At 42.8% G+C, this 15,727-nt stretch overlaps 1 protein-coding gene across 12 annotated transcripts in view; it reads left to right on the forward strand.

Annotated features, from left to right (window-relative positions):
• Positions 1–15,727, forward strand: part of FRAS1 (Fraser extracellular matrix complex subunit 1) — a 451,240-nt gene that overhangs the window by 361,719 nt on the left and 73,794 nt on the right. For 10 of the 12 annotated variants that reach the window (XM_027087689.1, XM_027087691.1, XM_027087693.1 and 7 more), the window contains 3 exons: positions 1,741–1,929; positions 3,386–3,505; positions 3,782–3,961. In XM_027087689.1, the coding sequence (XP_026943490.1) occupies positions 1,741–1,929; positions 3,386–3,505; positions 3,782–3,961 (489 nt within the window). Of the gene's footprint in view, positions 1–1,740; positions 1,930–3,385; positions 3,506–3,781; positions 3,962–5,009; positions 7,114–15,727 lie in introns of those variants that run through there. The other 2 variants (XM_027087700.1, XM_027087692.1) reach the window with 2 other exon arrangements.

Raw genomic sequence — 15,727 nt, forward strand, 5'->3', positions numbered from 1 at the left:
GAGACTCGTGTTGGGGAGAACTGTTGTTTTGGGGACACTAAGAGTTGTGAGTGACAAATATGAAACCTCTGAAGTTCTTTGGACCTCTGTCTGTGAATTTGAGAAAAGATTGAGAAGAGTTTTAGTATTCCCAAGGTCCACAAAAATCTTCATCTATCCAATTACTCGTAGGCCCAGGTCTCTTAGAACATTGCTACTACCCAACCCCATGGAAACAAACAACAGAATCTAGCAGGATTTTCAAGATGCTTATTTAAAAAAAAAAAAAAAAAAGGCATGGAGGGGCAATTGGGAAGTCATCATTGCACCAAGAGAGATTATGTAAATAATTGAGAACCATTAGATACGGTGTTCTAGGGTCTAATGTTCACAATTTTACTTATGGATAAGCAACACTGAAGGACCTGTGACACATTTCAGTCTTGGAGTCAGTTTGCAGTAGAGAGTTACTTAGAGAGTGGGCTTTTTTCCACAGAGCATCTGTGTCCCACTGGAGTTCCGTTTGCTTGTTTATTCTTAGTTTCATATGTATTTTGTAGTGAAAAATATATGGTATAATGGTATTTGAAAATTTGGAGATCCCCAAAGGTCTCAAGTATTAGCTCTGGGACTTAACTTTGCCCTATTTACAAGCTAATAAGTTATCCTCTTACTGTTTCATGGATGCTGGTAGAAGACACGAGATTCCTTGGTCAGAGACAAAGTACTTTGTGACAGCACAGCAGGCAGCATTGCCAAGAGCAATTTTGCATCTATTCGCAATGCCCTCCAAGTCCCATGGGGGTGATGCGGAGGGCCCAGATGAATACCTCCGTGTGCAGTGTAATGCATTACAGAAGAGGAACACTGAGCTTGGGGAACTCCCCGTGTTATAGTAGCGATAAGCAAGCCTGATCTTTGTCCCAGAGGAAGATGTCACCTCATCCCTCAGGGTTACTGGCTGAGAATGGCCTGAGTAATGAGTGGTCAGGCCCTGCATTCTTGGCGTTACCCAGCAAGAACATGCAGGGACACTCAGGGCCCATGGTGGGTTGCCACTCCAAACACTAGGATGTATTACACATGAGTGACTAGGACCTACTTTATCAGAATTTACTATTTTTAATGTGAGAAAATGGCTGGAGAGGAAAGCGAGGGGGAAGACCCTGAGAAGACGTGTTTTCCAGGAGACAGTGCCTTGTCTCCAATTCCCAACACCTGTGCAAGCCTTCCAGGGCCCAGCGCTCGGGTCTCCCTGCTCTGTAACCCTCACCATATATTCTGTCTTGAGGAACAATGATTCTGACTGTTCAGTCTGAGAGGGCAACAGATATGTTTGTGAGTTTATGTAAAGCTGTTTTTTTATGATTTGGTGATCCTTAAGGAAATAAATTAGGTCCAAGCAGGTTTCATCATAGGTCTGCGAATCCTTTATATCACAGAACTAGGAGTTATTACATAGATCTAGATACTAACTGAAAGGTCACTGGCGTAGGGCAAGCACTGGTAGAGAGTGAAAGTGGATCATAAGAGAAAAGGGGCTCAGGTCTAAACTCAAGGGGTGATTAGCAAATTGGGAAGTTGGGACTATTCACTTATGGAAATTAAACTTTTTTCAGCTGGAAACAGAAGGGCAGGCAGCTGATACTTCCTTAGACCGAGGAGTGTGTGTTAATTTAGTCTCCAGTCTCCTAAAATCATTTGACATCCTATTCAAAAGCAATGATGGGGAATGACCTAATCTATCCCATTCTCTTCCAGGGTCCGTAGCACCCATCACAGAACAGCACTTGAAAGTGACAGATACTGACTCAGGTGACCATCAGGTGATGTACGTCTTGAAGGAAGATCCTGGTGCAGGGCGCCTGCAGTTGGTAAAGCATGACAGCCTGGAGCAAATCTCCGTTAAAGGCCCCGTCCAAAGTTTCACCCAGGCTGACATCAGCCAAGGTCAGCTGCTTCTCTTCTGCCAACCCAGACTTCCAGAAACTCCACCCCCAGTAGTCAAATGGGAGATAAGTGCCTGGTAGCCTATGGCAGCAAACTGAGCACTTTTGTTTTGAATTAAGAGCTGAGTTATAGCTTCATTTATTCTTTCTTGTCTCCTCAATTTTTTTGGTTTTGAAAAAAAACTCTCCTTGGTTAAGATGTGTTCATGCTTTGACATAGCATTGATGAAATTGGGGGCTATTATAGACGAAAACATCATTTTGACCTGCTATGATGCTAAAAATGTGTGTGAGAGAGAGAGGAAAAAGAAGTGAATTGGGATGGATTAAGGTGAAAATTATGCCTGCCTGAGGGGAACAATTTATATCTCTTTCCAGCTCCCCAAAGAGCACAAGTTAATGAACTAAGCAAAATGGAAGGGCATAAATTGGAGCTGCCTGAGGGAGATTACATAGCTCATCCCTCATCCCATAGCTCCAGAAAATTACATTTCCTCATCCCATAGCTCCAGGAAATGCTGATGTAATGTAAAAGCATAAATGTTAAATGCTACATAGTTACTGTACAGTGCTTTCAGGGGTAAAAAAGGAAAGAAAGTTACATATTTGGGAGGAAAGTAATCCAACGTCATGTAATGATGTGCAGTTCCATTTAGAGGTGGAAATGTGTCCCCCTAGGAGCGGAAGGTCCCGTCTGCCCTAACGCCCAAAACTGATAGCAGCCAAAATCTCATTAGACGTGTTTGGTGAAGGGAGTGGAATAAGTCCTTAATTTTTCCATGCCTCAGTGTCCCTTTTTAGAATATGAGAGCAGCACCTCTCCCTAGATGTTTGGCTATCTTTTCATTGCTAGGTACTTATAAGTGATGCTGTGGGTTAACAAAAATGTAATATATTGCATTTTTCCCTTTGGATCCATTTGACTTCTAGGTAGAGTTTATTTATTTTGTTCATCTATTTCTTTGTTGGTGGGTTATATCTGGTGTCTTTCCTATAGTGAATTAAGGCTGTACTGGGAAATGGGAGCGACAGCTTCTGGGAGAATGTGGGCTGCAGCTCTCTGTCCTCTTGCCCTGTGACATGGATGTTTAACAGGGTCACACCAATGACGTGGGTCCGGTCAGTGCACGTTTTCCACGTGGGCAGTTTTGCTGATCTAGTTATTCATGAGACTTCTTTAGAGTCTTCCACAGACGCCAAGCCTCAACTGTAAGCAATGCTACTTGCTACTTAGGATGGTTTTATCATGATGGAGTCATTGATGATGAGGGAGTTGCTAGTGGGAGATGAAAGGGAGGAAATGAAAATATTAGATTAAAATGTCAAAAGCAATGTCTAAGTGAGAAGGGGTTAATTGATTCACTGATGTGAATACCAACTGAATTCTTACCTGACATTTCAGAAATAAGGGCAGAAAACACTAATAGCAAATTTTGATTTTCTTGTCCTTGTTACAGGCCACGTAGAATACAGTCATGGGAAAGGAGAATCTGGCGGGAGCTTTGCTTTTAAATTTGATGTGGTTGATGGAGAAGGCAACAAATTGATCGGCCAGTCATTTTCCATCAGTGTTTTGGGTAAGGGGGCACTGGGTTTCTAAAAGTCCTCCAGCAGTTCTGAGGTCATATGGTGCACACTGTGCTCGCCTTGAGGCTTGAACCTTTCCTTTAGGGGCTCATGTGGAAACCTGGAATCATATCCTGTCTGTTGTGCGAGGCCGTGGCTCCTTGATACGCTCTCTGAGGGACAGGCCTGGAGACTATTCTGATCTTACCCCTGGACACCAGGCCCAGAATTGAAGAAAGGAGGCTAAAAATGATCCCATTTCAAATCACTCTTTCTGATATTTTCAGAAGACAAATCCCCACCAGTCATCACCACCAATAAAGGGCTGGTCTTGGATGAAAACTCGATGAAGAAAATCACCACTCTGCAGCTCTCTGCCACTGACCAGGAGACGGAGCCTGCAGAACTGATCTACAGAATCACCAGAGAGCCCCAGCTGGGCCACCTGGAACACACAGCATCACCAGGTAAGCCCATCATCTCTGACTTCATCCAACCAAAAACTGGGATTTAGGAAGTGCTGGGGGCAGCCACACTACGTGTACACACTCACCTTGAATCTGCCTTTGTTAGTATTTACTTTTGGCATCACTAGTTCTGACCATTATATACTGCCTTGCATTATACTTACAACAAAGTATGCTCAATAATACTGGAAGTTGAATTAAAAATTACACTTTGATATAAACAGTCTTGGCTCCATAACTAGAATTCAACAAATAGCAAGTGAGCACGCATGTTGAGTAAGACCTTGGTTTAGCTGCTACAGAGGAAAAAAAATAAAAGGTAAATAAGATATAACCACAACCTTTAGAGTCCTCTATTGGATAAGATAAGGAACCTCTGCATATAATCATACACAAGGGAAGAAGATAGCAGGTATTTTAAGAACTGTATAAACCTGCTATCATAGGAGTTCAAACGTGAAAGAGACTGCATCGGGTGTGAAGGTGCAAAGCGGTGGCATTTAACAGTGCACTTGAAAGATAGAATTTGGGCTGACAGAAATTGTGTTATTTCCAGAGATACGAACAGCATGTGGGCACATTCCAAAAATTATGAGAGGGCCAGTAATCCCTATTTAATTCAGTAGGCAATAGGGAACCACTGCAGAATTATGAACCGGGAGGGGAAGTGAAATTCATCTAGTGTCCAACAGGATGAACTGAAAGAAAAAGGAGGCAGTGCCCTTGGGTAGGAAGTTTCTCATTTGGCCAGATGCAAGCTAGTGAGGCTTCACGCGGAGGGGCAGCCGTGGGAATAGTAAGATGAGAATAATGTAAGAGATTATTCCTGGTACCTCGTAAGTATCCAGTAAACAGTAGATGGCGGAAGGAAGGAAGGAAGCAGTTAATTTCAGGAGAACCTATAGAACTTGGCAGCTTGATTGGATGTGAGGGATAAGAGATATTTGCTGAATAAACAACCTAAAGGTAGAATTGTCTTTATTTGGTCCATCATAGAAGAAGTGTCAACTTGCAGGAAATTTAGATCATTGTTTTCTTTGGATTTCAGGTTACAGATTCTTCATTCATTCAACCACAGAAATAGCAAAACAGAGAAAGTACTTGCCCTGACGCTGGGAATCAGATAGTAAGCAAACAAGCAAGCAAATATATCATATGTCAATGGTGATGAGTTAGGGGGTGAAATGAGGGCGTTCTTGGGGTGCAGGGAGCAAGGAGGCGAGGGAAGGCCTCCCTAACAATAAGATGACGTATGAGCAGAGATCTGAACAAAGTGAGGGAGCCAGCCATGCCGACATGTAAAGGAAAGAGCATTCCAGACAGGGGATTGGCGAGTGTCAACATCCTGAGGTGGGATCAGCCAGGCCTATCACATTCCAGATGCAGCAAGGAGACCAGTATGGCTGGGGCGGAGTGAGCTGGGGAGAGAGTGGAGATGCATGGAGGACCGCACTGGAGGGGGAGCCAGTGGGGGTGAATGTGTCTGGGTCCGGCGTGATGGTGGAGGAGGGAGTTATGTGTATGGTGGGAGGGCATGGGGAAGGATGGACAGATTGGCCAAAATTCCTAATGCAAATTAAAGCCAGTGCCCTCCCCTTTTGTCCCAGAGTTCCTGGGGACAGTATGCAGATCAGCACTCCCAAGACCTTGGCTGCATGAGGTACCTGATAAATCATTCATGAGCTAATTGCTCCTGCCAGAATTCTGCCAGGTTGCTGATTACATCGCTCCAAAGATGAAAGGGCAGACTCTTGGCTGTTGTGTTGGGCAACTGCATTTACACTGCACAGAGCTCCAAAAGGCCCGGAGCTTCACGCAGGGCACTGCCAGCTGCTGGTAAGTCCCAGCCCTGGCTCTTCTCTGACCCCCAGGCTGAGTCCTGTGTGAGGCTGCCCCACATTCACTTTTTCTGTTTTTACAGTCTCAGCCTTCACTGGGCTTAAATCCTGGACGCCAAGACCAGGCCAGCACTGCTCAGGGTACCACCCATAGGGGATCCCACGTCTCCCTCCTCTTGGGAAAGCAGCCTCCCGAAACAGAGGGAAGGGCGCTTCCTTCACCTGCCCTTTCCCACCAGGCTTGACTACCTAATCCACGTTCTCTCCCGCCCCCACTATTTCTTCTCAATCCTCCCGTTTCTAGAGATTCTAAGTAGACCAGATAGGAAGATCTTGACTCTTGGGGGCCCCTCTCCATCTCTAACGTAACGGAGCAGGGCTTCCCTGCCCCTCCCACACTATCAGCCCCGCTGTTCTTTCTATAGCATTTAGTCAGCATTCTCTCCTTCCCTGTCTCTCCTAAGTGGAACTGTATTCATGAATTCAGTTCTTTTGAAATGTCAAAGCTCTCCCTTCAGAGGAAGTCCATGTTGATTATGGATCACCCTTTCTGAAGGCAGCTGGCTACAGCCTGGAGAAAAGCACCTCACCCCGTTTGTCTCCATGGGTGAGGATGGGTCTGCTAGGAGCTGAGGCTGGGCTGGAGCCTGTTTCCAAGAAGAGCAGAACAGACCAGTGTCTCTAGTGCAAGCACTGAGATATCTGGGGACTGGATGCCTCTGGGAATTATCATTTGCCACCAGTGCTTGCAGACATCCTCTTGATGGCTAACTATGAAGTGTACTTAGCCTTATGCCATCTCTCTTAGTCAGCTGATTGTGATTGTTGTCTTTAGATAGAAAAGGTGTGAAGGTCCTCTTTTCTCCCCTCAAGGCGTCACAGGGAGCCATGTGTCCATGGGAACCGTGCGGAAGACAGACACGAACCTCCTCCCACAGAGGAGAGCCACGTGAGGCTCTAGTCCCTGTATGGGCTCTTGGCAACGTTGAGGGCCCACACCCTCATGTCAGTGACCCTAAGGACCCTCTTATTCTTGGGAAATTAGAGTAAGGAGTTATATTATCAGGATAGAAGCTAAGCTGCTGGAACAAAGAGACTGCAAAATACAGTACCTTCCACAAGAACTTTATTTTTGCTCCCAGCAAAATCCAGAGGCAGGTGGCCCAGAATGTACTGTCATCATCCCCCAACCAGCAGCCAGGGAGGGCGCCCACATCCATTTCTTTTCCAGGAGTATTACTGGAAGAACCCATATCCTTTTTTTTTTAAGTCATCATTTTTTTTTTAACATCTTTTTTGGAGTACAATTGCTTTACAATGGTGTGTTAGTTTCTGCTGCGTAACAAAGTGAGTCAGCTATACATATACATATATCCCCATATCCCCTCCCTCTTGCGTCTCCCTCCCACCCTCCCTAGCACACCCCTCTAGGTGCTCACAAAGCACCGAGCTGATCTCCCCTTGCGATGCAACTGCTTCCCAGTAGCTATCTATTTTACATTTGGTAGAGTATATATGTCAGTGCCACTCTCTTACTTTGTCCCGGTTACCCTTCCCCCTCCCCGTCTCCTCAAGTCCATTCTCTACGTCTGTGTCTTTACTCCTCTTCTGCCCCTAGGTTCTTCAGAACCTTATTTTTTTCTTTTTTAGATTCTATATATGTACTAGCATACAATATTTGTCTTTCTCTTTCTGACTTACTTCACTCTGTATGACAGACTCTAGGTCCATCCACCTCACTACAAATAACTCAATTTCATTTCGTTTTATGGCTGGGTAATATTCCATTGTATATATGTGCCACATCTTCTTTATCTATTCATCTGTTGACGGACACTTAGGTTGCTTCCTGGCTATTGTAAGCAGTGCTGCAGTGAATATTGTGGTGCATGACTCTTTTTGAATTGTGGTTTTCTCAGGGTATATGCCCAATACTGGGATTGCTGAGTCATATGGTAGTTCTATTTTTAGTTTTGTAAGGAACCTCCATACTGTTCTCCATAGTGGCTGTATCAATTTACCTTCCCACCAATAGTGCAAGAGGGTTCCCTTTTCTCCACACTCTCTCCAGCATTTATTGTTTGTAGTCTTTTTGATGATGGCCATTCTGACCGGCGTGAGGTGATACCTCATTGATTAGTGATGTTGAGCATCCTTTCATGTGTTTGTTGGCTGTCTGTATATCTTCTTTGGAGAAATGTCTATTTAGGTCTTCTGCCCATTTTTGGATTAGGTTGCTTATTTTTTGGATATTGAGCTACATGAGATGCTTGTATATTTTGAAGATTAATCCTTTGTCAGTTGCTTCATCTGCAAATATTTTCTCCCATTCTGAGGGTTGTCTTTCGTCTTCTTTATGGTTTCCTTTGCTGTGCAAAAGCTTTTAAGTTTCATCAGGTCCCATTTACTATTTTTTATTTTTATTTCCATTTCTCTAAGAGGTGGCTCAAAAAGGGTCTGGCTGTGATTTATGTCATATAGTGTTCTGTCTATGTTTTCCTCGAAGAGTTTTATAGTGTCTGGCCGTACATTTAGGTCTATAATCCTTTTGTATACAGAGTTAAGGAGTGTTCTAATTTCATTCTTTTACATGTAGTTATACAGTTTTTCCAGCACCACTTATTGAAGAGGCTGTCTTTTCTCTTTTGTATATTCTTGCCTCCTTTATCAAAGATAAGGTGACCATATGTGTGGGGGTTTATCTCTGGGCTTTCTATCCTGTTCCATTGATCTATATTCTGTTTTTGTGCCATACCATACTGGCTTGATTACTGTAGCTTTGTAGTATAGTCTGAAGTCCAGGAGCCTGATTCCTCCAGGTCTGTTTTTCTTTCTAGAGATTGCTTTGGCTATTTGGGGTCTTTTGTGTTTCCATACAAATTGTGAATTTTTTTGTCCTAGTTCTGTGAAAAATGCCATTGGTAGTTTGACAGGGATTTCATTGAATCTGTACATTGCTTTGGGTAGTAGAGTCACTTTCACTATGTTGATTCTTCCAATCCAAGAACATGGTATATCTCTCCATCTGTTTGTATCGTCTTTAATTTCTTTCATCAGTGTCTTATAGTTTTCTGCATACAGGTCTTTTGTCTCCTTAAGTAGGTTTATTCCTAGGTATTTTATTCTTTTTGTTACAGTGGTAAATGGGAGTGTTTCCTTAATTTCTCTTTCAGATTTCTCATCATTAGTGTACAGGAATGCCAGAGATTTCTGTGCATTAATTTTGTATCCTGCTACTTTACCAAATTCATTGATTAGCTCTAGTAGTTTTCTCTTAGCATCTTTAGGATTCTCTATGTATAGTATCATGTCATCTGCAAACAGTGACAGTTTTACTTCTTCTTTTCCGATTTGGATTCCTTTTATTTCTTTTTCTTCTCTGACTGCTGTGGCTAAAACTTCCAAAACTGTATTGAATAATAGTGGTGAGAGTGGGCAACCTTGTCTTGTTCCTGATGTTAGTGGAAATGGTTTCAGTTTTTCAACATTGAGAACGATGTTGGTTGTGCGTTTGTCATATATGGCCTTTATTATGTTGAGGTAAATACCATATATGCCTACTTTCTGGAGGGTTTCTGTCATAAATGGGTGTTGAATTTGCTCGAAAGATTTTTCTGCATCTATTGAGATAATCATATGGTTTTTCTCCTTCAGCTTGCTAATATGGTTTATCACATTGATTGATTTGCGTATATTGAAGAATCCTTGCATTCCTGGGATAAAACCCAGTTGATCACGGTGTATGATCCTTTTAATGTGCTGTTGTATTCTGTTTGCTAGTATTTTGTTGAGGATTTTTGCATCTATGTTCATCAGTGATATTAGCCATAGTTTTCATTCTTTGTGACATCTTGTCTGGTTTTGGTATCAGGCTGATGGTGGCCTCGTAGAATGAGTTTGGGAGTGTTCCTCCCTCTGCTATATTTTGGAAGAGTTTGAGAAGGATAGCTGTTTAGCTCTTCTCTAAATGTTTGATACAATTCGCCTATGAAGCCATCTGGTCCTGGGCTTTTGTTTGTTGGAAGATTTTTAATCGCAGTCTCAATTTCATTGCTTGTGATTGGTCTGTTTATATTTTCTATTTCTTCCTGGTTCAGTCTCAGAAGATTGTGCTTTTCTAAGAATTTGTCCATTTCTTCCAGGTTGTCCATTTTATTGGCATATAGTTGCTTGTAGTAATCTCTCATGATCCTTCGTATTTCTGCAGTGTCAGTTGTTACTTCACCTTTTTCATTTCTAATTCTGTTGATTTGAGTCCTCTCCCTTTTTTCTTGATGAGTCTGGCTAATGGTTTATCAATTTTGTTTATCTTTTCAAAGGACCAGCTTTTAGTTTTATTGATCTTTGCTATCATTTCCTTCATTTCTTTTTCATTTATTTCTGATCTGGTCTTTATGATTTCTTTCCTTCTGCTAATTTTTTGGGGTTTTTGTTCTTCTTCTCTAGTTGCTTTAGGTGTATGGTTAGGTTGTTTATTTGAGATTTTTCTTGTTTCTAGAGGTAGGATGGTATTGCTGTAAACTTCCCTCTTAGAACTGCTTTTGCTGCATCCCATAGGTTTTGGGTCATCGTGTTTTCATTGTCATTTTTTTCTAGGTATTTTTTGATTTCCTCTATGTTTTCTTCAGTGATCTCTTGATTATTTAGTAGTGTATTGTTTAGCGTCCATGTGTTTGTATCTTTTACAGTTTCTTTCCTGTAATTGATATCTAGTCTTATAGCATTGTGGTCGGAAAAGATACTTGATATGATTTCAATTTTCTTAAATTTACCAAGGCTTAATTTGTGACCCAATATAGGATCTATCCTGGAGAGTGTTCCATGAGCACTTGAGAAGAAACTGTATTCTGTTGTTTTTGGATGGAATGTCCTATAAATATCAATTAAGTCCATCTTGTCTAATGTGTCATTTGAAGCTTGTGTTTACTTATTTATTTTCATTTTGGATGATCTGTCCATTGGTGAAGTGGGGTGTTAAAGTCCCCCACTATAACTGTGTTACTGTCAATTTCCCCTTATATGGCTGTTAGCATTTGCCTTATGTACTGAGGTGCTTCTATGTTGAGTGCATAAATATTTACAATTGTTTATCTTCTTCTTGGATTGATCACTTGATCATTATGTAGTGTCCTTCTTTGTGGCTTGTAATAATCCTTATTTTAAAGTCTATTTTGTCTGATATGAGAATTGCTACTCCAGCTTTCTTTTGATTTCCGTTTGCATGGAATATCTTTTTCCATCCCCTCACTTTCAGTCTGTATGTGTCCCTAGGTCTGAAGTGGGTCTCTTGTAGACAGCGTATATACAGTCTTGTTTTTTTATCCATTCAGCCAGTCTGTGTCTTTTGGTTGGAGCATTTAATCCATTTACATTTAAGGTAATTATCAATATGTATGTTCCTATTACCAGTTTCTTAATTGTTTGGGTTTGTTATTGTAGGTCCTTCCTTCTCTTGTGTTTCCTGCCTAGAGAAGTTCCTTTAGCACTTGTTGTAAAGCTGGTTTGGTGGTGCTGAATTCTCTTAGCTTTTGCTTGTCTGTAAAGATTTTAATTTCTCCGTCAAATCTGAATGAGATCCTTGCTGGGTAGAGTAATTTTGGTTGTAGGTCTTTCCCTTTGATCAGTTTAATTATGTCCTGCAACACCATTCTGGGTTGCAGCATTTCTGCTGAAAGATCAGCTGTTAACCTGATGGGGATTCCCTTATATGTTATTTGTAGCTTTTCCCTTGCTGTTTGTAAGATTTTTTCTTTGTATTTAATTTTTGATAGTTTGATTAATATGTGTCTTGGATCTCCAAAGAAGATATACAGTTTACCAACAAACACATGAAAGAATGCTCAACATCACTAATCATTAGAGAAATGCAAATCAAAACTACAATGAGGTATCACCTCACACCAGTCAGAATGGCCATCATCAAAAAATCTACAAATAATAAATGCTGGAGAGGGTGTGGAGAAAAGGGAACCCTCTTACACTGTTGGTGGGAATGTAAATTGATATAGCCACTATGGAGAACAGAATGGAGGTTCCTTAAAAAACTAAAAATAGAACTACCATACAACCCAGCAATCCCACTACTGGTCATATACCCTGAGAAAACCATCATTCAAAAAGAGTCATGTACCACAATGTTCATTGCAGCTCTATTTACAGTAGTCAGGATATGGAAGCAACCTAAGTGTCCATTGACAGATGAATGGATAAAGAAGATGTGGCACATATATACAATGGAATATTACACAGCCATAAACAGAAACGAAATTGAGTTATTTGTAGTGAGGTGGATGGACCTAGAGTTTGTCATACAGAGTGAAGTAAGTCAGAAAGAGAAAAACAAATACCGTATGTTAACACATATATATGGAATCTAAAGAAAAGAAAAAAAGTGGTTCTGAACAACCTAGGAGCAGGACTGGAATAAAGACACAGACCTACTAGAGAATGGACTTGAGGACATGGGGAGGGGGAAGGATAAGCTGGGATGAAGTGAGAGCGTGGCCTGGACAAATATACAGTACCAAGTGTAAAATAGCTAGCTAGTGGGAAGAAGCCAGATAGCACAGAGAGGTCAGCTGGGTGCTTTGTGACCACCCAGAGGGGTGTGCTAGGGAGAGTGGGAGAGAGACGCAAGAGGGAGGAGATATGGGGATATATGTATATGTATAGCTGTTTCACTTTGTTATAAAGCAGAAAGTAACACACCAGTGTAAAGCAATCATACTCCAATAAAGATGTTAAAAAATACATATATGTGTGTCTTGGTGTGTTTCTCCTTGGATTTATCCTGTATGGGACTCTCTGTTCTTCCTGGACTTGATTGACTATTTCCTTTCCCATATTAGGGAAGTTTTCATCTATAATCTCTTCAAATATTTTCTCAGTCCCTTTCGTTTTCTCTTCTTCTTCTGGGACCCCTATATTTCTAATTTTGGTGCGTTTAATGTTGTCCCAGAGGTCTCTGAGACTGTCCTCAGTTCTTTTCATTCTTTTTCTTGATTCTGCTCTGAAGTAGTTATTTCCACTATTTTATCTTCCAGGCCACTTACCTGTTCTTCTGCCTGAGTTATTCTGCTATTGATTCCTTGTAGAGAATTTTTAATTTCATTTATTGTGTTGTTCATCATTGTTTCTTTGCTCTTTCATTCTTCTAAGTCCTTGTGAAATGTTCCTTGTATTTTCTCCATTCTATTTCCATGATTTTGGATCATCTTTACTATCATTGCTCTGAATTCTTTTTCAGGTAGACTGCCTATTTCCTCTTCATTTGTTTGTTCTGGTGGGTTTTTATCTTGCTCCTTCATCTGCTGTGTATTTCTCTGTCTTCTCATTTTGCTTACTGTGTTTGGGGTCTCCTTTTCACAGGCTGCAGGTTCATAGTTCTTGTTGTTTTTGGTGTCTGCCCCCAGTGGGTAAGGTTAGTTCAGTGGGTTGTGTAGGCTCCCTGGTGGAGGGGACTAGTGCCTGTGTTCTGGTGGATGAGTCTGGATCTTGTCTTTCTGGTGGGCAGGACCACGTCCAGTGGTGTGTTTTGGGGTGTCTGTGATCTTAGTATGATTTTAGGCAGCCTCTCTGCTAATGGGTGGGGTTGTGTTCCTGTCTTGCTAGTTGTTTGGCATGGGATATCCAGCACTGAATCTTGCTGGTCGTTGAGTGGAGCTGGGTCTTAGTGTTGAGATGGAGTTCTCTGGGAGAGCTCTCTCTGATTGAAATTATGAGGGGCTGGGAAGTCTCTTGTAGACCAATGTCCTGAACTTGGCTCTCCCACCTTAGAGGCTCATGCCTGACACCCAGCCAGAGCACCAAGACCCTGTCAGCCATACAGCTCAGAAGAAAAGGGAGAAAAGAAAAGAAAGAAAAATAAATTTAAGAAATAAAGTTATTGAAATAAAAATACTATTAAAGTAAAAAAGTAATTAAAAAAAAGAAGAGAACAACCAAACCAATAAACAAATCCACCAATGATAACAAGCGCTAAAAACTATACTAAAAAAAATGGACAGACAGAACCCTAGGACAAATGGTAAAAGCAAACCTATACAGACAAAATCACACGAAGAAGTATACACATACACACTCACAAAAAGAGAAAAGGAAAATATATACATATATATATTTAAAAAGGGAAGAGAGCAACCAAATCAATAAACAAATCTACCAGTGATAATAAGCTCTAAATACTAAACTAAGATAAACATAAAACTAGAAACAAATTAGACACAGAAAGCAAACCCCAAGTCTACAGGTGCTCCCAAAGTCCACTGCCTCAATTTTGGGATGATTTGTTGTCTATTCAGGTGTTCCACAGATGCAGGGTACATCAGGTTGATTGTGGAGATTTAATCCGCTGCTCCTGAGGCTGCTGGGAGAGATTTCCCTTTCTCTTCTTTGTTCCCACAGCTCCCAGGGGCTCAGCTTTGGATTTGGCCCCGCCTCTGCGTGTAGGTCGCCGGAGGGCGTCTGTTCTTCGCTCAGACAGGACGGGGTTAAAGGAGCCGCTGATTCGGGGGCTCTGGCTCACTCAGGCCGGCAGGAGGGAGGGGTACGGATGCGGGGCGAGCCTGTGGCGGCAGAGGCCGGCGTGACGTTGCACCAGCCTGAGGCGCGTCGTGCGTTCTCCTGGGGAAGTTGTCCCTGGATCCTGGGACCCTGGCAGTGGCGGGCTGCACAGGCTCCCAGGAGGGGAGGTGTGGAGAGTGACCTGTGTTTGCACACAGGCTTTTTGGTGGCGGCAGCAGCAGCCTTAGTGTTTCATGCCCGTCTCTGGTGTCCGCGCTGATAGCTGCGGCTCGTGCCCTTCTCTGGAGCTCGTTCATGCGGTGCTCTGAATCCCCTCTCATCACGCACCCCAAAACAATGGTCTCTTGCCTCTTAGGCAGGTCCAGACTTTTTTCCGGACTCCCTCCTGGCAAGCTGTGGTGCACTAGCCCCTTTCAGGTTGTGTTCACACAGCCAACCCCAGTCCTCTCCCTGGGATCTGACCTCTGAAGCCCGAGCCTCAGCTCCCAGCCCCGACCTGCCCCGGCGGGTGAGCAGACAAGCCTCTCAGGCTGGTGAGTGCTGGTAGGCAGCGATCCTCTGTGCGGGAATCTCTCCACTTTGCCCTCTGCCTCCCTGTTGCTGCGCTCTCCTCCGTGGCTCCGAAGCTTCCCCCTCCTGCCCAGCCCCCATCTCCACCAGTGAAGGGGCTTCCTAGTGTGTGGAAACCTTTCCTCCTTCACAGCTCCCTCCCAGAGGTGCAGGTCCCATCCCTATTCTTTTGTCTCTGTTTTTCCTTTTTCTTTTGCCCTACACAGGTACGTGGGGAGTTTCTTGCCTTTTGGGAAGCCTGAGGTCTTCTGCCAACATTCCGTAGGTGTTCTGTAGGAGTTGTTCCACATGTAGATGTATTTTTGATGTATTTGTGGGGAGGAAGTTGATCTCCATGTCTTACTCCTCCACCATCTTGAAGGTCCTCCCTCCCATATCCCTTTTGATCACATCCCAGTGGCAAGGATGTAGCTACACAAAGCTGTGAGGTTGCTGGGAAATCTAGACCCTAACTGGGCATCTGGTCACTTAACTAATAGTCCGCAGTTGTATTTTTAAGTAGGGGAGCAGTAATATTGGATTTAGCAGTCTCCAGCACACACTCGTTCTCACCTTCAGGAAACATTTATTGAGTAGCTGCTGCAGGAGAAAGCTTAGATTTTGGAAGTGGGAGACATGTAATATGTGCGAGTGTGTTTCAGTAGTTGTGACGGCAACATGTGAGAGGATATTAGGAGCCAAGATGCTGTGAGTCCCACCTAAGAGAGGTCTGAGGGTGAGTTAAGAAGGACTTCCCAGAGGTGATGCTTTAGCAGAGGTATTCTTTGGCTTCCTCTTTATCTCAGCCTCTCCATATGGTGACACCAACCAGAATAAGCTGCAGTCAGTGTCTTAG

The sequence above is a fragment of the Aethalodelphis obliquidens genome, unplaced genomic scaffold (genome assembly GCF_003676395.1).
Source record: "Aethalodelphis obliquidens isolate GAN/ISIS:26980383/991018 unplaced genomic scaffold, ASM367639v1 scaffold59, whole genome shotgun sequence".
NCBI lineage: Eukaryota > Metazoa > Chordata > Mammalia > Artiodactyla > Delphinidae > Aethalodelphis > Aethalodelphis obliquidens.